The sequence below is a fragment of the Phacochoerus africanus genome, chromosome X, assembly GCF_016906955.1.
Source record: "Phacochoerus africanus isolate WHEZ1 chromosome X, ROS_Pafr_v1, whole genome shotgun sequence".
NCBI classification, from domain to species: domain Eukaryota; kingdom Metazoa; phylum Chordata; class Mammalia; order Artiodactyla; family Suidae; genus Phacochoerus; species Phacochoerus africanus.
In genome coordinates this window covers 67,065,029-67,090,004 of record NC_062560.1, presented here as the reverse complement: position 1 = coordinate 67,090,004, position 24,976 = coordinate 67,065,029, and the positions used below count along the sequence as shown (strand labels likewise).

At 35.6% G+C, this 24,976-nt stretch overlaps 1 protein-coding gene across 3 annotated transcripts; it reads right to left on the bottom strand.

The window, feature by feature from the left end:
* Nucleotides 1-335: 335 nt before the first annotated feature.
* LOC125118691 (putative P2Y purinoceptor 10) lies at nucleotides 336-16,268 on the bottom strand. Of its 3 annotated transcripts, XM_047765449.1 has the most exons (4): nucleotides 16,181-16,268; nucleotides 15,993-16,046; nucleotides 3,413-3,560; nucleotides 336-1,914 (listed from the first exon to the last, which is right to left on the bottom strand). In XM_047765449.1, the coding sequence occupies exon 4, from the start codon at nucleotides 1,876-1,878 to the stop codon at nucleotides 892-894; it is 987 nt and encodes a 328-aa protein (XP_047621405.1). In that variant the 5' UTR covers nucleotides 1,879-1,914; nucleotides 3,413-3,560; nucleotides 15,993-16,046; nucleotides 16,181-16,268; the 3' UTR covers nucleotides 336-891. The 3 variants fall into 3 exon arrangements, with proteins under 3 accessions (XP_047621405.1, XP_047621404.1, XP_047621403.1); XM_047765448.1 differs by lacking the exon at nucleotides 3,413-3,560; XM_047765447.1 differs by lacking the exons at nucleotides 3,413-3,560; nucleotides 15,993-16,046.
* Between the last annotated feature and the right edge of the window lie 8,708 nt (nucleotides 16,269-24,976).

Sequence of the window (24,976 nt, the reverse complement as noted above, 5' to 3'; positions counted from 1 at the left end):
GCTTTTGAAATAACCTTGGGCAAATTATGTAGAAATAGTCTTGGTCTAGTGCATCTTAGCTCCAGTCTGTGTTTTCATCATTCAAATCAAGTTTAACATTTAATTGGTAAACAACAACACAAATAGAAGCAAAAACTTAAGCATATGTGGTGTATTCAGGACAAATTTTGGCTTTGCACTGTTTTTCCCCAAGCATGTTGCTTCATCTCTCTGAGGTTCCATTTATTCCTTTGTTTTGGAAACTTCCACAAATTTATTAGAATGGCCAGAAGAAATGATATATGTGAAACTACCCAAGAATATGGCAACCCAGAATACAATAGACTTCCAAAATATTTTCAGTGAAGGGACAAATTCTCATTCCTTTATTCAGTAAGAGGTTTGTCTCATACAATTTATGTACACATTACTTCAATAGTCCGTCCTCCTTGCTTGTGCATTTATCTCTTGGGAAAACTGGAGATTTTTCTTCTCATTCACGAGTAATTGTCTTCATATCAAAGAGCTTTGCTTTTGCATTCTGGAAAATATTCATGTATTTATTGTATCATCATCAATACTGCATTTACTAAAGACATGTTTATGATAAAATATTCATTTTCCATTTGTTTAAAAACATCTGTTAAATATAGGTCCAAGTGTCTTAGGTTAAAAAAAAGCCTTGAATTTCAAAGAGGAAACAGATAAATCCCATTTTCCATTCCTCTCCCACATTTTTCACACTCTGCTTCCACCATCACACACCTGTAACCACAGCTAGCACATAAAAAGACATTTATTTCTGTTGTTACCAGAGTTCAATTAAAGAAATTGTCTGGCTGGTCATTTTGGCCTTCGGAGAAAGCCAGAGACATAGTTCAACAAAGCCATAATTGAGGAGATATTTTATTCTTAACCAATCATTGATGAACCACTCTCCCTACTCATGAGGCGGGAACGAGTCACAGAGCTGCCATGGCGGGACAGTTGATCACGAAACTCTGAGGCCATGAAGTAATAGAGGATTGGATCCAAGAGACAGCAGAGACTTGCAAGGCATAGACAAAAGGGGTGGAAATACAGTGTGCTTTGGACAATGGGACAACTGCTAATGATGGTTTCCTTCACCATGGTATAAAAAATAAAGTTAATATGATAGGGAGTGAAGCAGATGAAGAAGACTGCAGCACACATGAAAACCATCCGCAGTGCTTTCTGCCTTTCACTGATTCTTTGGAAAGCCACTGGTGGCTGTCTCAAGGATGTAGTAGTTTTCCAGGTACACCATGCGATGATGACTACTGGGATCACAAATCCTGCCAGCTCAGCAGCTGTAATCATCCCAACCAAAGCCACTGCATTCATTTTCCTGTAACCAAGATCAGCAAAACAGGACTCAGTTTTGTTGGCTAAGTCTGTACTTCTCAGGATGGGAAATGGCAAACAGGCAGTCCCCACAATGACCCAGATGGCAGCACTGATGCACACGTCGTACCTACGTTTCCAGTCTCTGGCCCTGAAGGGCTTGAGGAGAAAGAAACACCTTTGAAGGCTGATGCATGTCAGGAAACAAATGCTGGCATACATGTTGAGATACTTCAGGTAGAAGCACAGCAGGCAAAGAGCCCTCTGAAAAGGCCAGTGTTGGCTGATGTAATAGTAAATCCGGAGGGGTAAGGAGAGCACGTGAGCAAGGTCAGCCACAGAGAGGTTGATCATGAAAATGATGGCTTTATTTTTCCTGCTGATGAAACGGCACAAAACCCACAAGGCTGCACTGTTGGCCAATAGACCAGGGATGAATATGAGGATGTAGGTGGTTGCATAGAGGGGGTAATGAAATGTCAAATTATTAACATTGCAGTGAGTCTCAGCATTGCTGGTACTGTTGCTATCCATCTTGAATATTTCAGTATATTCATCAAGGTATGATACCTGCCCAGAAAAAAACAAGAAAAGCATTATAATGGTTATCCAGGTCTCTAGCTGACACTCAGACTTGTATTTTTTTTTAATTGAAGTATAGTTGAATTATCTTTCAGGTATTCAGTAAAGTGATTAAGTTGTGTATATGTAATAATATATAGTTGTCATATATAATAATAATAGTTGTGTGTATATAATATAGATTTTTTCTTTTTCTGATTCTTTTCCATTATAGATTATTATAAGGTATTGAATAGAGTTCCCTGTGCTGTACAGTAGATCCTTGTTTTCTTAATCTATTTTGAGTATAATCCCACATTTATTTATTTCTTGTTTTAAAGTTTGAAGTGTAGTTGATGCACAATGTTGTAATAACTTCTGTTGTACAACAAAGTGATTCAGTTATACATATACAAACATCTATCTTATTTTTCCATATAGATTATCACAGAATATTGGGTAGAATTCCCTGTGCTATACAGCAGGTTCCTTTTGGCAAGTCATTCCATATCCCACAGTGTGCATATGACAATCCCATACCCCCAATTATTCCCTCCCTCTCACCTGTCCCCTTTGGTAACCATAAATTTGTTTTCAAAAGTCTGTGAGTCTATTTCTGTTCTACACATAAGTTCATTTGTATCTATTTTTTAGATTCCACATATAAGTGCTATCATTTGATGTTTGTCTTATACTGTCTAACTTCACTTAGTATAATAATCTCTAGGTACATCCATGTTACTGCAAATGCCATTATTTCATTTTTTTATGGCTGAATAATATTCCAATGTGCTGCATATCTTTATCCATTCCTCTGTTGGTGGACATTTAGTTTGCTTCCATGTCTTAGCTATTGTAAGTGTGCTGCAATGAACATTAGGGTGCATGTATCTTTGCAAATTATGGTTTTCTCCAGATAGATGCCCAAGAGCATGGCTACCAGATCATATTGTAGTTCTATATTTAGTCTTTTGAGGAACCTACATACTGTTCTAGTGTGTATCTGTTAATCCCAAATTCCTTATTTATCCTTTCATAACTGGTAACTGTATGTTTGCTTTCCATCTGTTTTATAAATAAGTTCATGTGTATCATTACTTTAGATTACATGCATAAGCAATATCATATTTTATGTCTTTATCTGACTTACTTCACTATAATAATCTCTAGGTCCATTCGATTTGCTGGAAATGGTATTATTTCATTCTTTTTATGGCAGAGTAATATTCATATATATATATATATATATATATATATATATATATGCACCACATCTTATTTTCTGTTCCATTATAAATATACACTACATTTCTTTTACTTGTTCATTCATCTATGAACATTTAGGTTGTTTCCATGCCTTGGCTATTGTAAATAGTGCTGCTATGGACATTTAGGTGCATGTGTTTTTTTGAATTATGGTTTTCATCTTTTATGGCTATATGCCCAGGAGTGAGATTGCTAGATCATATGATAATTTTATTTTCAGTTTTTTAAGGAAACTCTATACCTCTTGTCATAGTGGGTACACCAATTTACATTTCCATCAACTGTGTAGGCATATTCATTTTTCTCCACACCCTCTCCAGCATGTATTATTTGTAGACTTTTTGATGATAGCCATTCTGATCTGTGTGAGATGTTACATCATGGAACACCTCAAATAGCCAAAAAATTCTTGAGAAGGAAGAATGGAGCTAGAGGAATCAAACTTCAAACTATGCTTCAAAGCCACAGTAATCAAAACAGCAATGCACTGGCACAAAATCAGACATATAGATGAGTGGAATAGCAGAGAAACCTCAGAAATAAACACACACACTTATTTTAAATTAATCTATGACAAAGGAGGCAAGGATATGCAACGGCAAAAAGACAGTCTCTTCAGTAATTGGTGCTGGAAAAACTGGATAACTGCACATAAAAAAATAAAGGTAGAACACTCTCTACAACACATATGTAAATAATCTCAAAATGGATTAAAAACCTAAATGTAAGAATGGATACTATGAAACTCCTAGAAGAAAACATAGAACACTCTGACATAAATTGTAGCAATATTTTTGGAGCCATCTCCTAGAGTTATTGAAACAAAAGTAAACTTTTAAAAATGGGAGATAATTAAGCTTAAAAGCTTTTGCCCAGCAAAGGAAACCATAAACAAAATGAAAAGATAATACACAGAATGGGAGAAAATATTTACAAATGATTTGACCAAAAATGGCTTAATTTCCAAAATATACAAACAACTCATACACTCAATAAAAAAAAAAATCAAAAACTGGGCAGAAGACCTAAGTAAACATTTGTCTAAAGAAGACATACAGATGGCCAACAGGCATACAAAAATATGCTAAACATTGCTAATTATTAGAGAAATGCAAATCAAAAATATAATGAGATATCACTAGATTAGTTTTTATATCTTCAGAATAGTTCTCCTCAAATCTCTTGCATCTGCCATCTTGCCTATTGGATCCTGACTTCCTACCTTGGCACTACAGCGCTTGGAGAATAGCCCTACTTCATTTAGCCTGCATTACCAGTATCTTAGATAATTTTTAGGGGTTGGTAATATCACCTTCTTATTATTGTATCATGATAGCTGATGATTTTCATGAATTTTATCTCTATCTTGTCTTAGGTTTCATTCCACATTTACATGAAAATTTGCAGTAATATATGAATTTAGGAGTCTAACCAAGATGTTTCCCCTTATGTGACTTGAAAGGGACAAGACCAATTCTCTATCTAAGGAGAATGTTGCACTGGTGTGATATCATGGCATGAAAAATTATCTAATGATCACAATGAACATTTATTAAGGTACCAGAAAAATAGGCCACCAAAATAATTTTTTGGAAATAATTTAATATTTAATTTTTTCATTAAAGTTGTCATTATAATGTGAAAAGTATTTTAGACTTTCTTAATCTTATTTTATGTTTTAGTGTACTTTTGATTGTATATTATATGTAAGACATGGGGAATATATGATGATCTTTAGGGGAGCTCTAGGTCTGACCATGGATTTATGTAGATTGTCTGCAAATAAGTATAGCAGGAGTTGGAGTTTCTTGTGGCTTGGCATTTAAGGACATGGTGTTGTCACTGTTATTGCTTGAATCACTGCTGTGGTAGGGGTTCGATTCCTGGCCTGGGAAATTTCGTATGCCATGGTGCAGCCAAAAAGAAAGAATGGTAGGAGAGCAATAACTTCAATATTTCATTTTAACACTCTTATAGAATTTTAGATTGGAGAAGAGCTTTAAAAATCATTTAATTCAGCCACCACATGATACAAGTAGAAGAAGCAAGGCTCAGAAAGGAGTTTATCAAGGTCAAAAATCTACTAAATGAAAGATCTGGAATTTCAAATAGAAGGACAATGTGGCTGATTTTTATACACACCCTTCTGTCCACCATTTGTTTTCCTATGAAGGACAAATTTCACAAACATAGCTTCTGTCTATACTTCATGAATATTTATTGCCTTTAGAGCTAGAATTGGAAAAAACAAAGTAGTGAAGGTGTTCCTCAGGTGGAATTTTGTTGTTGGTATTGTTTTTATTTTGTTTTGTTTTATTTTAAGTTTACAAAAACAAAAGTGTAGCCTTCTTTTAGTTTCTCCTCATAAGTAGCAGAAGGATTACCTATACCATTCTAAGTCCTATTCTAGGAAATAGAAATGTGATAAAATAATGGGACCCCAAGGGGTTTATTCACAGAAAAAAAAAGAGAATCAACTTTATACGCTACCATTACTCTGAAGAGTGCTTTCACTTTCCCTCCTCTTATACTCTCTATTTGGCCTATCTATGATATATCCTAAAGAGTTATGCAGTAGTCATCTTGTTTATGTATATATGACTAAGAACAGAGGGCAGAGGGGTACTCATAGATGAAAAGAAAGGAAATAATTAACATGGTCTTATTATCAATGATGTACTCTAGTAGAATTAGCAATGGATTTTTTCACATGCATTACATAATTTGTCACAACCATCCTAAGGGTAGGTACTAATTATTACTCTTATAATGCAGATGAAGAAACTGAAATTCAGAGATTAAGTAATTGTCTTAGGTAACAAAGTGAGAAAATGGTAAAAATAGGATTTACTATCATTTCCGACTTTCTCCAAAGTCTGTGCTATTTCCTTTATATGACTTATCTCTTCCATTCAGGAGGAACTTCTTAATAGAATGTGGATCATCATTATATCTAGAGGGCACATTATGGAAGAACATTCCTAATTCCAAAGCAGGACCTTATGATCTTGTAACACTGGGATTACTCTAATTATGACATCAGATATAACAAAACACTTGTCCCTACCCATGTCACCCACCTCTCCTTACCAGCCACCTTGACTTCAATATTGATCTTGTTTCTACTATTATTTATTATCTATGCATAGGCTGTGAGAGAGAGCAAGGGAAACTGCATCAAGCGCATTACTGTTCTAAGAACTAAAAGAAACTCAAACCCACCCAATTCACACTTCCACTTCTGCACTTTACAGACATGGGTATTTGTTTCTGCTTCATTGGTATAGAAATTTTTACTTACTGAAGGGGCAGGTTCTTTTCATACCTCTTTGCTAAATAACAGAGCCCTATTACACCAGAACAACAAACTAGAATTTGTGTACACAACTTATTTTGTTTCTGTGGTTGCTTATGCCTTTGCAATTCAGTTTATTTCAGGCATAGATATTTGCATGGCCTGCTTTCAAAAACCTTTTTTATTCTCCAGACTGAAGGGGAGGTATGAAGGGTTTTTCCCCAAATATGTTTGGTGACAATTAAATGTAAAATCCCCATGGTAAGGGAAGGCTAGGGGAATTTGTCTTGGGTAGGGTAAAAATATAAACTCTCTCAGAGAAGGAACATACAGATTCCTGTTAATATGTGACTCTTCTGAAATTTTAAAAAGAACAACCTGAAGAGCCACTAAGAGGAAAATGCTGAATGGAGGGGCAAAAGTCATAATATGTTTCTTCTCTCAGTCTCTGCTTCTGCTTCTGTCTCTTTGCCTCTCTCTTTCAGCTCTGGCTCTATTGTTGGCTATTTCTCAGTGGTTTGTGCCTCATGGTTATCAATCTCTCTCCTCTTTAATCTAGGCATATCTTTTGTTCCTATCTCAGAAAGGGTGTGAGACCTGTGATTCCTCTTGAGTTTAAGCTCCCCTTCTCGGTCTGTGCCATGACTCTGCTCCTAGATATTAATGATGAAAACTGGGAATTAATCCAAACCCTGCCACTAAATTTCACCTATATAAAATCAGAAACCTGGTGATTCTTCCTTCTTAAAAGCTCTCAAATCTCTCTCCAATCCATTTCCACTTCAACTGTTGGCATTCTAATCCAAGCCACTGTCATCATTTCTATTGATTATTGTAAAATATGTCTTACTGGACTCTATGCACCTTAGTTTTGTCTCCTACAGTTTGTTTTCCATGCTGTGTTTAATATTAACATTAATTATGGCTACTGTTTATTGAGAGTGCCCATACTAATAAGCTAAGCACTCTTCACATATTATCTCATTAACAGCCCAGTGATAACTTCTGTGTTACGAGGAAACTGAGACCAAGAGAGGTTAAATAAATTGTGCTGCAGTCATAAAACTTTCATAGTATAGAGATAATATATTAGAATTGACACCCATGCTTGTCTCCATTCTCCCCTACCTCTGTCATGACACCACACACATGCATTGAATTTCTGTTAACATAGCTTTCTCTTTAATTAGATTTTACTCTCCTTGATGGCAGGGACTGTCATCTCTTTATCCTTTATAACCCCATCCACACTGTGGCCAAAATGACCTTTATTTGAAATATCATATCATTATCCTACCTAAAATCCTTTGCTGGTCCTCTGATGTATTAAGGCCAAACTTCTCATGTGGCCTAAAGGTCATTCCCGTATCATTTAACATCACCTCATGCCATTCTCTTCCTTGTTCACTATTGTTTCAACTATAGTAGGTAATCCTACACAGCATTACATACTCTCATACTCTGTGAAATTACCTTGTAGTATCAATATTTGTAATGTTGATGTTTATTAACTTGTTTATTGACTATGTCATCCACTGTTCTCTTAGATCTATTAATACTATAACAAGATTTATTTTGTTCATGACCGTATACCCAACACTTAGCCCGTGACTTAGTAAGCACTTGAAGAAGTTATATAATCAGACTGAATTGGTTACATAATAGTTTAAAGTCCTTATTAGGAAGTACTAAGCAAAAATGAAAACCCTGATACATCAACTAATATATTTCTGCTGTCTGCTATTTCCCTAAAATGTTATCATATTATCTTCTGATTTGGGCTATTATCATCAATATTCCCTGTACTTGCCCTTTTATTTTGTTTTTAATTTTATTGATGAACAGTTGATTTACAATTTGGTATTAGTTTCAGGTGCACCACAAAGTTAATTAGGTATGTATATGCAATATCTATCTATCTATCTATATATGTATATGTATATACATATATATATATAACCATTCTTTTTCCCATATAGGATTTTACAGAACATTGAGTAGACCTCTCTGTGCCATAGAGTAGTTTTCTATTTTATATAGGGTAGTATGTATGTTAATTTCATCCTCTTAATTTATCCATTCCCCCCACCCCAATTTCCCCTTTGGTAACAATAAGTTTAATTTTGAAATTTTTGACTTTTTTTCTTTTCAACTAAGAAAAGTCAGGCCTTTAGAAGTCTTAAAAAAGAGTAAAATATTCAATTTAGAATCAGAGGAGATCAGACATATCCTGTGAGTAGAAATCAGCACAGCCCAAGGTCTCAGAATACCATTAACACTATTATCTATACCTCAGGGAGAGGATAGTCCTTGTAATCTGCTTCCAAATGCATCTCAACCCTTTATTGTTGTTGACTGGCATTCTGCAAATGAAAGGTATAACTGCCTTATCAGCAAATGGCTTCTGTCTAACTATACATTGGACTTGGAATAAGAGTAAGGAGGTTGCATCTGTAGTCCCCAAACTTCTCCAAACATGGAAGTTAAGGATAAAAAGAAAATAACTTGTCTACTTTTTCCTTGGCTTTTTGAGGACTCTGTCTGCCTTGGAGGCCAATGTTCAATCAATACTTATTTAATAAGCACCATATTATAACTTCTGTGCCAGGGTCTATGGAGAATGTTGAATCATCTGCTATAATCTCTGTCCCTGAGAAGCTTCTGTCTGATAGGGAAAATATTTTTTTTTGTCTTTTTGCTATTTCTTTGGGCCGCTCCCACAGCATATGGAGGTTCCCAGGCTAGGGGTCGAATCGGAGCTGTAGCCACCGGCCTACACCAGAGCCACAGCAACGCGGGATCCGAGCTGTGTCTGCAACCTACACCACAGCTCACGGCAACGCCGGATCCCTAACCCACTGAGCAAGGGCAGGGACCGAACCCGCAACCTCATGGTTCCTAGTCGGATTTGTTAACCACTGTGCCACGACGGGAACTCTGGAAAATATTTTTTAAGTCTTTAGTATCACAATCAGTATATGATAAGAACTGAGGTAATGGTGTAGGTGATAAGAAATCCTCATGTTAGCACATGAGGTATGTGGGACAGATACCAGTGATACCCATACCATGCTATTTAGCTGGAAATGGCATGTATTCAAGAACAACTCAGTATCCTGTTCAATGTCATAGGGTTACATTAGTGCTGTGCATTTTGGTGGTACTAGGACCAGAAGTGAGGTTTGTATGCCTCTTACTCAATTTTTTTTTTTTACCATGGCAGTTTGCTTCTATCAAATTATAAGAGATAGAGCATCTCAAGCCAGAGAAGACAGTACTTGTTTCAAGTTACCTGCATTCTTTTATTGTTCCCTATAGGGACAAAGTTAGAGAGAAAAATACAGATGGTGGTTGGGGTGGGGAGAAGATAAAGTTAACCTTACATTAAAATTATACACTATTGTATTTAAATATAAGTACCTCTTAAATGCTGTGGTCAAGTCCCATCTCTTCAAGAAAGTCTGCACTAGGTATTATTAATACCTTTCATCTGGGATTTAGCAATTCATAATTTCATCAAGCAAAAGGACATTTTGTTAAGTGTGTATTCAATATGCTAATTGCTGAACACAGTGGAGTGGGGTGGGAAATTTCACTGAAGAATAATATATGATTTTTTTTCCTTCAATATGCTTATAGTCATTTAGGAGAAATAGACATAATAATAACTAACCATAATAGATTTTTTAATGTGCCATGAAAGATATAAAAATGAAGTTTCTGTGAATGTAGAAATGAATCCTGCACAAAAGAGGAGGATTGGAGGCTCTTCCTAGGGGTTAAGTCCATTTTTAAAAAGCAGTTGGAGTGGGAAGGGTATAGGAAAAGAAAGGATAAAAAAAGTTCCAGAGGTGAATGAATATCATTCAAAGTTCCCAGAATAGAAAAATGAATGATCCATATAAAGGAATAATAGATGTTCTATACCAGATGGAGGACAGTGTGAAATGGTGAGGAAGGTGAGATGGGAGGTGAGAGTGGGAGAAGACAGTGTAAGGGAAAAGCAGCTAAAAAGGTAGATGCAACCATATCATGGAGGGTTTTATGGAGAATCATTTAAAGATTCTAGGAAGAGATGTGATAATACCATACTTGGTCTTAGAAAGATCATTCTGAGAACAGAGACAGGAAGTCTAAATCAGATTTGAGTTTGTAGGGTAAACAATCACCCAGACTTTCCTAGCTGAGCAGGTAAGATTTTCAGTGATCCTTGACAGTCCAAGACAAACAAGATAGGTGATGATCCTATTATTGCACAGTCAAGGAAGTAAAAAATAAGCTCGGATTTGGGATCATGAGAATGTTAAAATTTCAAGTAAAAGATATGAAATTAACCAGTTTAGAAGACTGTTTGAGGAGTCAAAGATAACTTCATTTACAAAACACATGAAATGTTATACATGTATATCACAGTTTTGTACTTTTCCAAAACCCTTTCAGGTTCTCCTGATAACTCTGAAGCTATCCAGAACTTTTCAAATTTGTACCCTCTGCCAAGCTTCATAAATTCCTGACTCTTCAAATTGTTTGTTTTTTAACATTACAATCACAGAACTCCACACTCCCAGAGACCTTAAATTTCTAAATCTCTCCAATCCTCCTCTCCCAACCTGACACCCCCCCATCCTACTTCCTCCTCTCTGCAGATTAGATTAAATTGTCAAATTTACTATTCTCACACGCAAGAATCCTCAACTTCCTTGTTCAGCATTCTGCTGTAGCAGTTTGGCAAGGTCTTAATTCCAGAACAAGTCCATAATCCCCCCACTATTTTTTACTATCCAAACTTGTTAATGATCCTATTAAAAACAGCAGTATCTATTTGGAATGCCAAAACTAGGAATTTATGAAATCCAGCCTAAGATTTTTTTGTTCCAGCCTCTTTTTGCACAGCCATGATTATTTTTTTCTCCTATTCTCATGGTGGTCTTGTCACTAACAAAATGTTATTAATATATTACCTTTGATCTCTGAGAGAGCTCTGAGTTAATTATTATTATACCCCTTTAAAGATCAGAAAATGAAAGCTCAGCAGGACTGGGTTTTTTTCTCATAAGTCACATCTATTATGATTCTAGTCATAATGAGCATCTTCATGAGAAGAGAAAGCCAAGATTCATCTTCAGTGCATATGACTATTCTTCAAAGATGAAGCTAACAATTTTGGTTCCACTTGTAGTATTTTTACCCCTATACATATATGGAAAAAGGCTGACCACCAGGTGTCAGAATAGAGGTTTCACTGTAGGGTTTTAAAAAAACCGGGGATCTTTTACTAGTTTTGCCTGTAAATCCAAACTATAATAGATCAATGGATAGCTTATGGAACAATATATTTATAATAGTAGTGGTGAGATGAATGTACAAAACTTGTAGGATGAGGAAGACTCAAAAGCAGTAGAATACATTAAAAAGAACACTGGATTTGGAGTTAAATCCTTTGCATTCTAGGATCTATTCAAATACTATATCTCTTTGTGTAGTCCTGACAAGCCCCTTTCCTTAGGTGGATTTCATTTCCCTCATTAGTAAAATAAGACAATATGAACTGGATTATTTTAATTACCTCCCAGCTTTAATATGCCATGACCATATGGGCGTGGCCTCTCTAAACCCTTGCACCTAACCAATACCGTTGGCACTGCTACTGCCATTATTAATGCAGCTGACACTATCTCAATCTACCTGCTGATTTATACTTTACAAGGCACTGTTACATCTATAATTTCTGTTAATCCTTATTAAATGTATATATATTTAATATACATATATTAATATATACATATATATGTATTATATATACATATAAAACAAATTGTCAGAGGATATTATCCCCATTTTACAAATCATGAAACTGAGACTCAAATAAGTAACCCATTTACCTAAATGTTATGCAAGTGGCATTGTGGAGAGTGTGTAGTCTAAGCTTCTGGCATCAAAGTAACTGCTTATTTCCTAGTACAGTTCTACAAAGCTTTACCATTTCATTCCTCCACATAATTTCATACCTCATCATTAAGTCACTTACACTGCTAAGTGAACATGTTTATCGAATTTATGTCTCCTATTTTCTTCCATAATAAGGCTGATATGTGGGCTTGTCATCTTGGGAGGAGAAGAGAAAATCAAATAGGGAAATGTTGCTGATGGAGGCCACTCCATTCTCTAGAGGGAAAGATTTACAGCCCATTTGGGAATATAACTTGCTTTTTTATTACCTTTTTCTTCTTATTTAAAGCAAAATGTCTCACATGAATTACCCAAGGTAATCTATTCCCCATGACTGTCATAGCCTTCATTCGGTCACTCCATAACCACAGTCAAAGAAGAGCAACTGGAATTTGGAACACTGCCATTACCTGAATTAATTCAAATTAATTGTAAATAACATGGTTTGATATCAGAACCACAATACATGGCAAGTCTACATGTTTTCCACATACGTTAGAGGGAGTGAAAATTATTTTTATCCTTAAAATGAATTAAAGCAATTAGACTATTCACAAACTAAAATCTTAAAGTTTGAATTGAAATTCCATGAAGACATCTTCATTGGATTTTTAAGCAGGTAGAAAGGAGACCTAGTTTTTCATCATATTTGCTGTTGGGATAGCATTTTGGAGATGGAAAAAATCATATTCTTTGGGTAGACCTGGAGTCATATCTTGACTCACTTATCAAGATCAAACAACTCACTTCATATCTCTTGGCTTTGGTTTCCTCATATTTAAAATTAGCATCATAATTACTCAACATATAGCGTTATGAAGATTAAATTTAAAATGTACATAATTAAGTAGAAAATGTATTTTAATATCTGGTACACAGTATACATTAAATAAGTGTTAGTTCATTTCCAATTTACTTGCACAGAGAGTAACCTCCATGGGTTTTTGGTTGTACCCTGTATTTTTCTGGGTTTGGAAATTATCTCCAAAAGTATATGTGTGAAAGATATTTAGTAGAACTGGTGCAATTCTTAAAGTGGAAGAGGAGAAAATGTGTTACTTTAAAAAAAATTCCTTATTATAGTAAATAAATTTGGAAATAAAAATTAGTGTATATATAATACAAACTGCTGAAAGTACAAACCTACAAAAATCCTCTTGGCTATTGGGCCCATAGCATTTGGAAAAAGTCACTGTGATGGGATACACTTTTCTAGGAGTCGGGGATCTGGGTACCAGGGAGGCAAGTGCACTTTGTAGTGAGATTTTTATGTTTCTAAAATGGAACTTTGGGTTTAAAAATTGAGAAATATTGATATAGTAACTCTGTCATTGTGGAAATCAGATTTCAGAACTCTCTCCTTTGTATTTTTGTGTTTTATCATTTGAGAGAAAAAGAAATTATTTACAGAACACTTGCCTGTGGTCTAAAAGTTGAAGTTCTCAGGATGACATTATTTTGACAGAAATATAATGGCCCTTAGCAAAGATTACTGAGTTCCCTTTGAGATATAGACTATATTTTCAGAAGTTTACCTGCAGTTAGATTTCCCTATTATGACCCTAGTATTTGCCACTTTACAGTAAACAACTCTTATCGGGTACCAGGAGACTAGACTCAAACCATTGTATTACTAGGAAGGAAATAAAATACTATTTCAAGCTCTCCCTCTTTATTATTGGTGAGACTATTGATACCCAGGGAAATAAAGCAATTTGCCCAAGTGCAAAAATGAATAATTGTGTGAACTTGAGCTAGAACCAAGAATTTTTGTCTTTCTGAGTATTGATCTATTTATTTCATCACTCTGCCTGTGGTGCACATGTTAATTTATTATATGAAAACTTAAATACAAAATATCCTAACCTGGAAAATAAGTAGACTTTTTGAGCAACAGTTTTTAGGTAAAGCCTAGACTTACTATCAATCATTACCCTTGTTTTTGGAATGCTTAGAAAAGGTGGTTTCACAAAGAAAGGTCTGTCCTCTTTTTTAGAACTATAGACTATCCTGCCTCTTAGGACATGGATTAACTTGTCTCAAACACAAATAGCCACGAAAAACCACCCCAAACCATTCAAAAGTTTGGTCATTCATTTGAAATATTTTGATCCACCACTGCCAGGGTTTGTGCAGTCTGTATAACTTTCCCAGTTGTGTCAAAGAAGGAACTGCTTTTGACCACAAAAGAACCTATATACAACAGGAACCACTGCAAAAATACCCAGAATGAATGACCTAATTCTCAGGCCATTTTCCACCTCACTGTAACAGCATGTCACCTATTTTCAACAATGAATACTTTTACTGTGTCATAATTGTTAAGGGATATACTCCTCAGTTAATAGAAATTGCAGTGACTCCCACATCCATTTAAAAAAACAAAATAGGAGTTCCCATTGTGGCTCAGTGGTTAAAAAAATGAACCCAACTAGTATCCATGAGGACACAGGTTTCATCCCTGGCCTTGCTCAGTGGGTTAAGGATCAGGCATTGCAGTGAGCTGTGGTATAGGTCACAGATGTGGCTCTGATCTGGCATTGCTGTGGCTCTAGCGTAGGCCAGAAGCTATAGTTCCAATTAGACCCTTAGCTTGGGAACCTCCACATGCTGTGGGTGCAGCCCTAAAGTGACAAAGAGACAAAAAATAAATAAAAATAAAAATGTTCCCACTTGCAGGATCCTTGAGACTGAGACTACTCCACCCAAAAAGCCTAACAAAGCTTGTTTTCATTCTATCCCAAATGACCCTGAGTACCAATGGCACAGTGCACCTTGAAGGGCTCCTCAACTGGAAGTCTCCTTTTGACTCAATCTTCTTGGCTCAGAACCAGAGAGGTTACTAGCACTGAGAGTAAAAAGAACGCCAATTACTGAAAATATAGGTGCCTCTTGTTTGGCTCTCCTATCTGGTAGGCCTGTACTTGTGTCAAAAACATCTTTCAAAGGATCAAGAAAGGCCTCTGAAAAGACTGAAATCACTTCAACAAGCTTGTCATCTGGGATATTCTCTCCTTTCCTAACATAAACTTCAGCACAGTTATAAATACATTTACGGTATTCTCTGGGAGATACAGGCTTCTGTAGTTGAAAGGGGGCAATGATTTAGAAGATACATATTCTGGTTTCAGTTCTGCTACTAACTAGCTGGGTGACATTTAATGTCTTCCCTTCACTGCCTCTCAGATTTCCCATCTGTATTGTGAGGAATTTGGATCTCTAAGAGATCCTTCAGCTTCAAAATCTATGATCTGACTTTCTTTCTCTCCTAAAAGGACTTACTCTCTGTTGCTGTATCTGTGAAAGTTAAACTTACCAAGGCAAAGAGCTTATACATAAAAATGTTCTTTCATTATGCAACTAGATAAATTATGCAGAGCAGAAATCCAAATCCTCTTTTTCTGGAAGAATATGTCAAATTGTCCCAATGAATCTCACTGACCACACTCTTTTCTAACCAGTTTATGCTATTTTCCCTAGTTAATGAAGAAACAAAGAGCTCTCAGCAAAAAGCTAGCTGTATCACAGACTCCATGCTCTTGGAATAATGATGGGGACTGATGGCATTAATCCTTACTTTGTACTTTAGTCAGACTCAAGGGAAATCTCCATTGCTCCTGCTGTAATAAGTCTGAAATAAAAAACCAGGGATCATTGTCAATTTGAACACAGGTCTTACATCTCCCCCGGTCTTGGATCTTCATGCCCCCACCAATCTTCCCACATGGAATTATACCAGTTCCTAAATATTAGGCTATAACTTACCCTGAAGCCTTGCTGGGATTAGCACTCTTGTTCCTTTGCAGTGAGCTGGAGGTGAAAAAGACTAACTCTGGGTGGCACGGAACCTGCTGATAACTGACAAATTTGTTGTTGAAAGAGGAAGTTGAGTGTACTTGGTGTCTCACCACAGAAACCTTATTTGTACAGACCGAAGGTAAGTCCCTTGAGCAGAAGGCATTACTCAAGTTTTATTTAATTTTTATTTCACTGGTGCAAAGAAATTCAAAAAGCAGAGACAAAGGGTATGCAGAATCAAATAATGACAGCATATCAGCCTTCTTTGCTGTTTCACTGCTTTTCACCCTATCTCCTTCCCTACAAGCCATGCAGATATTTATCTCACTAGATTCCAGTAAGCTCCATGATAAGTGGTATTTTGAGGCAAAATATGAAGAGAATTTACCTAAGAGCAATCATGATAGGAAGAATTGGACAGCCTCAAGAATGCAAGTCAAAACTAACAAAAGTAGGACTACCTTTGCTTAAGCTCTTCCCTCCATTTGAAGTACCATTCCCTTAACCTCTCATCTTAAGGCTTATAATTTAACATGTAGTTTTGTTATTTTTGCACATTTCTTATCCTCTTAGTGTATTTCAAACTGTTTCAGAGTGAATATTGTGTCCAACTCATCCCTGTATTTCCAACTAGTCTAGTACAAGGCACTTTCATGAATGCTTGTTGAATGAATAAGTGAAAGGATAAATAAAAAATAAATATTCAAATAATGAATGAATAAATAAAAGAACTTATATATTGCAGTCTCCCTCCAGTAGACTAAAGTTTTGGTCTTTGTAGTGTCTATGGGAACTTTATAAGTATACAAGTCAAGAAAGATCATATAGTTGGGTACTATAGTATCAGCCAAGTCTGAAAGTGGTCCTGAGAAACAAGGCTTACAAAGCAGCACAAACCTCTATGGGCATGTGAGGAAACTACATTCAGAACCTAGGGCCTGGGGCTGAAAGTAACCCTCTGGGTAATAACCATAACAAAGGAAAAAATAAAGTACTGTGGGTTAGGCCAAACTAGCATTTGGATTTCTGGATAAGACTGACTAAAGAAGAAAGTGGATGACAACATTTTTGTAGGAGAACAACCTGGATCTGCAAGAAACTCTGCTTATAAAACTAAAATCATTTCAAAACTAGATGGACAATGCCCTTCACTGAGATCTCTAGTATACATTTCAAGGGCATCAAGAAATGGAAAAGAGACACTTTCAGCAACAGATACAAAGAGCTAAACTGATTGATGAAAAGGCCATAACTTGTGAGAAGTGGTAAAGGAAGATTGTCCCTATCTTTACTGAGGTATATCAAATGAAATGTACTTAACCTTGCAATCCCCTTCTTACTTCTGATTTTATATATTAATCCAGCTCCAATCTGTTGTTAATTCAGTTTTCTAATTCAGCATCCTTACCGAAAGGAGAATACACTGACAGGCTAGAACACATTTCAGTCCATTTGGCAGTTCTGGTCTTCAACGTAAATTATTAAATTGGCTTTCAGGTACAAATCCATCTCTTGTGAGTTTGGACAGTGTAAGCCAGTTTTCCTAGGTTGTGATCCTTCACCACCCAAATAAAGTTCAAGATCCATTGATCTTTAAAGCCAAAGGAACTCTTTCCTAACATTATCTGTCATCACAACTTCCCACCTTCATTTCCCAGACAACATCTTAACACTGCTAAGAAAAAAAAGCCTGTCAGCTTACTTCATTGCTCTATTGCATGCAAGAATCTTCTCCTTTCATTGGCTCTAAAAAGGGAAGCAAAAGTAGCTCAGAAGTCAGTGACCCAGTTTAGGCAAATAATACTTCAACACGGGTAGTCTTAATTAAAAGGAGCAAAGCTGCAGACAAAACGAAAAAAGCTGATAATTTAAAAATGATCTCCAATTAACTTTTAGAAGAGAGTCTTCTAGTTATTCAGTATGAATGATGTTCTAGGAATCATTATCACCTCAAATCAAGTAATAAATATCAAGTAATAAGAGTTTAAAAAATAGTGCAGCTGTCTTACTTTGTCAATAGTTCTAGTCTTCCCTTCTCTTTTATAAATACCTTAAATGTATAACTGGTGCATCATATCTTACCTAGAATGGAGAAAATTTATGTGTTGGTTCTTCAAAGGTTTTCAGGTCTTCTCTGCTAATAATAGTAGATTAGGTGTGATAGCTATTGTTGAGGACACCATTCATTAAAATATACTGTGTTTTCTAGGAGGACCCAAGAATACTACCTGAACTTAGTAATAGGAAGAACTAGATTTTCCCTAAGCAGTTGATTTTACACAATTCTTAAAAGATAGTGATAATTGTGTCATGTGAGTTTTTTAATATAGTCTGCTAAAAACCTGGAACAAACTTATAGTCTGTTGGTTGCAAGTTTGGAGATATTTTTATGATATGCTTTTCTTTCATGATTCTATGTTTATGTGCTTGTCCATTTTTAAAAGGATTTTTCATCTGCTGTTTATTTATATTACCTAGCTATAGTATATGTCCTTTAAATTACCTTCAATTCTTTCTGGAAAAATAGAAAACAAAAAGTGGAGAAAAAGAGAAAAGTGAACTGTTACCTTAATTCCTTTTGTGATTCAATTGATGAATATTAATTGCTTTAGATAAACTGTCTTCAAGCATTTCCCATATCTGATTATATATCCACAGGGTATTCCTGCACTTTCCAAAATTAACCATCCAATAAGTATTTAAGGAGGTATAACAATGAGTACTTTTTAAATTCAGAGTGGGATTCAGAAGCATAAAATATGTCCTCTATCTTCTGGGAGTACAGTTTAAGTGACAAGTTAATTACTCATAAAATAATTAGAAAACTTAACACAGAAAACATAAATAGTATGATTTACTATTAAATTATGTAGAAGTTAAGATGAGCTCAATATGAGCTAAACCTTTTCAGGAAGGTTGTCTAGCCCTTGATCAATAGACAAATTTTGTTTCAGCAGTGTTAGCAATGGGTAGTACATGTCCCACTGGAGGCATTCAGGGTTGTTTTTGGTGGTACGAGGAATAATCTTTTAAACATTTTCAAGTTATACATAGTTGTGCATTTATTTTTAAAGAATAAAATTAGCACTTTACATCTATGATTTCATGCATAATATTACTTAGGATGAGGCTAAAATAGGTAGCTAAGTTTTTAAAAATGTGATTAAACAAACATACATAGAGAGAGAGGATTAAGATAGCAGAGTAGAAGGACTGGAGCTCACCTTCTCTTATGAAAACAACACAAATCACAACCAACTGTTGAACAACTATCAACAAAATAGACTGGAAACTACCAAAAAAGATATCCTACACCAAAGGACAAAGAAGAAGCTACATCAAGATGGTAGGAGGGGTGCCTACACAATATAAGAAATCTCATACCCACTGGGTGGGCAACCAATAGGCTGGAAAGGCTCACCCAAAGGAGTCAGAGTTCTGAGCCCCACATCAGATTCCCACACCAGAAATCTGGCATTGGGAGGAGCCCCCAGAGCATTTGGTGTTGAAGGCCAACAGGACTTGTGTGCAAGAGCTCCACAGGACTTGGGGAAACAATGAATCCACTCTTGAAGGGCTGACACAAGTTTTGTTGGACAGGGAAAAACAGAGACTCCATCTAGATCAGACCAACCTGCAGAATGGAGGATCTCCTGGGGACACAGGGGACAACACTTACTCATTGTGAGACAAGAAAATTGAAGGCAAAGATCTTGGGAATAATCATCAGTGTGAACACCCCTGGAGATGGCCACTTTGGAAAAATCTGATCCTACCCATCAGGGCTGAGAAGCCCCAGGAAAAACAACAAACCAGGTGGGAACTCAGTCCCACCCATCAGCAAATAGGCTGCCTAAAGTTATCCTAGGCACTCAGCTGCCTCTAATCACATGCAGAGACAAAGCCCCACCCACCAGAGGGACAAGAATCAGCTCCACCTACCAGTGGGCAAGGTGCCAGCTCCTCTCATCAGAAGCTTGTAGCAAGCCCTTGTACCAACCTCACCCACAAGGAGGGAGACACTAGAAGCAAGAGAAGCTACAACCTTATTGCCTGCAATAAGGAGATCACACAAAAAATCTATAAAAAAATAAAAAGGCAGAGAATTATAACCCAGATAAAGGAACTTGAAAAAAAAAAAAAAACAGAAAAAAGCTAAGTGATCTGGAGATTAGCAACTTCCATGAAAAAGACTTTATACTAATGATAATAAAAATGATTCAAGAGCTTGGAGATAAACTGGAGGCAATGATTGATAAATTATGAGAAACATTGAAAAAATAAATAGATATAAAGATTAAGCAAGCAGAGATGCAAAATACAATAGCTGAAATAAAAAATTCACTAGAAGGAACCACTGGCAGAATACAGGATGCAGAAGAATGAATAAGTGAGCTCTGGAAGACAGACTGGTGGAAATCACTGACATGAAACAAAAAAAGAGAAAAATGATTGAAAAGAAATGAAAACAGTATAAGAGAATTCTGGGAAAACCTTAGATTCACCCGCATCTGCATTGTAGGGGCACCAGAAACATAAAAGAGAGAAAAAGGTCCAGAGAAAATATGTGAAGCAATAACAGCTGAAGACTTCACTAACATGGGAAAAGAATCACTCATCAAATCCAGGAAGCACAATGAATAACCAAAGGAGGAACACTCCAAGACACATATTAATCAAACTGCTCAAAATTGAAGACAAAGAGAAAATATCAAAGGCAGCTAGGGAAAAGGAACAAATAACATAAAAGGGGACCCCAACAAGGCTATGAGCTGATTTTTTAGCAGGAACTCTATAGGCCAGAAGAGAGTGACATGATATATTTAAAGTGATGAAAGGAAAAAAATAAAACTTCCAACCAAGATTACTCTACACAGCAAGACTCTCATTCAGATTTGAAGAAGAAATTGAAAGCTTTACAGATAATCAAAATCTAAGAGAATTCAGTACCACTAAACCAGCTTTACAACAAATACTAAAGGAACTTCTCTAGGTGGAAAAGAAAGGGACACAACTAGAAACAAACAAACAAAAATTTACTATTTTCAAGGCTCACTGGCAAAGGCATACATAGAATAAAGATAGGAAATCATTCACACACAAATATGCTTAAAAAAACAGAAATTATGAGAAGAGGAAGGTCCAAATACAGAATATGAAGATGCATTTGCAATGATAATATGACCAACTTAGAACAATCTTGTATATATATAAACTCCTATATCAAGACTTCATGGTAACTTCAAACCAAAAATCTACATTAGATAAACATGCAAAAAGAAAAAGCAATCCAAACACAACATTAAATATAGCTATCAAAACACAAGAGAAGAGAACACGAAAAAAGACCAACAAAAACAAATCCAAAACAATTCACATAATGGCAATAAAAGCATACATATCAATATTTGCTTTAAATGCAAATGGATTCCATGCCCCAGTGAAAACACCTAGACTGGATAAATAGATTAAAAAAAGGCAAGACTCATATATATGCTGCTTTCAAGAGACCCATTTCAGTTCTAGGGACACATACAAACTGACTGTGAGAGGATGGAAGAAAATACTCCATTCAAACGAAAATCAAAAGAAAGCAGGAGTAGCAATATTCAGACAAAATAGACCTTAAAATAAACAGTTATTAGAGAAAAATAAAGATATTATGTAATAATCAAAGGGTCAAAGAAGACATAATAATTGTAAATGTTTATGAACCCAACATAGAATTATCTTTATTTTATTATTTTTTTTGTCTTTTGTATTTTTAGGGCTGTACCTGCAGCATATGGAGGTTCCCAGGCCAGGGGTCTAATTGGAGCTGTTGCTGCTGGCCTATGCTAGAGCCACAGCAACACCAGATCTGAGTTGTGTCTGCAAACTACACCACAGCTCACAGCAACACTGGATCTTTAACCGACTGTGCAAACCCACAATCTCATGATTCCTAGCCAGATTCGTTTCTGCTGTGCCACGATGGGAACTCCTTTTGTTGTTGTTGTTGTGGAGAATAATATTGATATATAAGGCAACTGCTAACAACCTTAAAAGGAGATATTGACAATAACACAATAATAGCAGGGGACTTTAACACCCCACTTAGATCAATGGACAGATCGTCCAGATATAAACACAATAAGGAGGTACAGTCCTTAAATGATCCCATTAGACCACATGGACATAAGAAATATCGATAGAATATTCCATCCAAAGGCAGCAGAATACGCATTCTTCTAAAGCACACAGGAATATTTTCTAGGATAGATCACATTCCAGGCCACAAATCAAGCTTTTGTAAATTTAAGAAAATTGAAATCATATCAAGCATCTTTTCTCACCACAATATAATAAGACTAGAAATTAACAAGAAAAAAACCTGCAAAAAACACAAATAGTAGAGACTGAACATATTCCTAAAGAACCAGTGGATTACTCAAGAAATCAAAGGAAATTTAAAAATATCTAGAATCAAATGACAACAAACACACAACAATCCAAAAACATACAGGATGCAGGAAGAGCAGTACTAGGAGAAAAGTTTATAGAAATACAAGCTTATCTCAGGAAACATGAAAGTCTCAAATAAACAACCTAACTTTACACCTAAAGCAACTAGAGAAAGAAAAACAGAAATAACCCAATGTTAGTAGAAGGAAAGAAATCATAAAGTTTGACCAGAAATAAATGAAATAGAAATGAAGAAAACCATAGAAAATATAAATGAATCTAAAAGCTGGTTCATTGAAAAGATCAACAGGACTAATAAACCTGTATCCAGACTCATCAAGGAAAAAAAGAGTGAGGATATAAATCAATAAAATTAGAAATGAAAAAGAAGAAATTACAACAGACATCACAGAAATACAAAGGATCATATAATATGACTATAAGCAACTGCATGACAATAAAATGGACAGCCTAGAAGAAATGGACAAATTCTTAGAAAAATACAATCTTCCAAGGCTAAACCAAGAGGAAATAGAAAAGATGAACAGGCCAATTACAAGTACTAAAATTGAAACTGTGATTTTAAAACTTCCAAAAAACAAAAGTCCAAGACCAGATGGCTTCACAGGCAAATTCTGTCAAATATTTAGAGAAGAGCTAACACCTATGCTTCTGAAACTATTCCAAAAAATTTTAGAGGAAGGAACACTCCCAAGCCCATTCTATGAGGCTACCATCACCCTGATACCAAAACCAGACAAGAATACCACAAAAAAATTACAGTCCAATATCACTAATGAACATAGATACAAAAATCCTTCAACAAAATACTAGCAAACCCAATATGACAATACATTAAAAGGAAAGTACACCATGATGGAGAGAGGTTTTTCTCAGGGATGCAAGGCTTTTCAGTATCTACAGATCAATCAGTTTGATACACAACATTAACAAACTGAAGAGTAAATACCACGTGATCCTCTCAATAGATGCATCAAAAGCTTTTGACAAAACCAACACACATTTCTTATAAAATCCCCCTGGAAAGTGGGCATGGTGGGAACATACCTCAGCATAATAAAGGCCGTATATGACAAACCCACAGCTAACATCATTATCAATGGTGAAAAGTTGAAAGAATTTCTGCTAAGATCAGGAACAAGAATAGGATGTCCACTCTCACTACATTTATTCAATAGAGTTTTGGAAACTCTAGCCACAGCAATCAGAGAAGAAAAATAAATAAATGGAATCCAAATTGGAAAGGAAGAAGTAAAATTATCACTGTTTGCAGATGATATGGTACTATACATAGAAAATCCTAAAGGTGCAACCAGAAAACTGTTATAGCTCATCCATGAATTTGGTAAAGTTGAAGAGTACAAAACTAATACAGAAATCAACTGCATTTCTATATATTAACAATGAAAGATCAGAAAGAGAAATTAAGGAAACAATCCCACTTACCATCACATCAAAAAATAAAAATAAAAATAAAATACCTAGGAATAAAACTACCAGAAGGGACCAAAAAACCCTGAACTTGAAACCTATAAGACACTGACAAAACAAATCAAAGATGACACAAACAGATTGAAAGATATACCATGAACTTGGATTGGAAGAATCAGTATTTCCAAAATGACTCTACTCTCCAAGCAATCTGCAGAGTCAATGCAATCTCTATCAAATTCACAATGGCATTTTTTCACAGAAATAAAATAAAATATATTTTAAAATTTGTTCGGAAACACAAAAGACACAGGATAGCCAAAGCCATCCTGAGAAAGAAAAATGGAGCTGGAGGAATCAAGCTCCTGACTTCGCACTACATTACAAAGCTGCAGTCATTAAAAGAGTAGGGCACTGGCAAAAAATAAAACAAAACAAAACAAAAAAACAGAAAAATATATCAGTGGAATAGGATAGAAAGCCAAGAATTAAACCCATGCACCTATGATCAACTAATCTATGAAAAAGAAGACAATAATATACAATGGATAAAAGATAGTCCCTTCAATCAGTGGTGCTGAGGAATCTGGACAGCTACAAGTAAATGAATGAAATTAGAACACTCTCTAATCTCATACACAAAAATAAACTCAAAATGGATTAAGTACCTAAATATAAGACCATACACTATAAAACTCATAAAGAAAAACAGGCCTAACACTCTCTGACATAAACCACAGCAATATATGCTCAGATCTACCTCCTGGGGTAATGACAGTAAAAACAAAAATAAATGAATAGGACCTAATTAAACTTAAAAGATTTTTCACTGCAAAGGAAACCCTAAACAAAATGAAAAGACAACCA

Coding starts and splice junctions, on each gene's coding strand:
- LOC125118691 (XM_047765449.1), bottom strand. CDS start 1,878: ATGGATAGCAACAGTACCAGCAATGCTGAGACTCACTGCAATGTTAAT.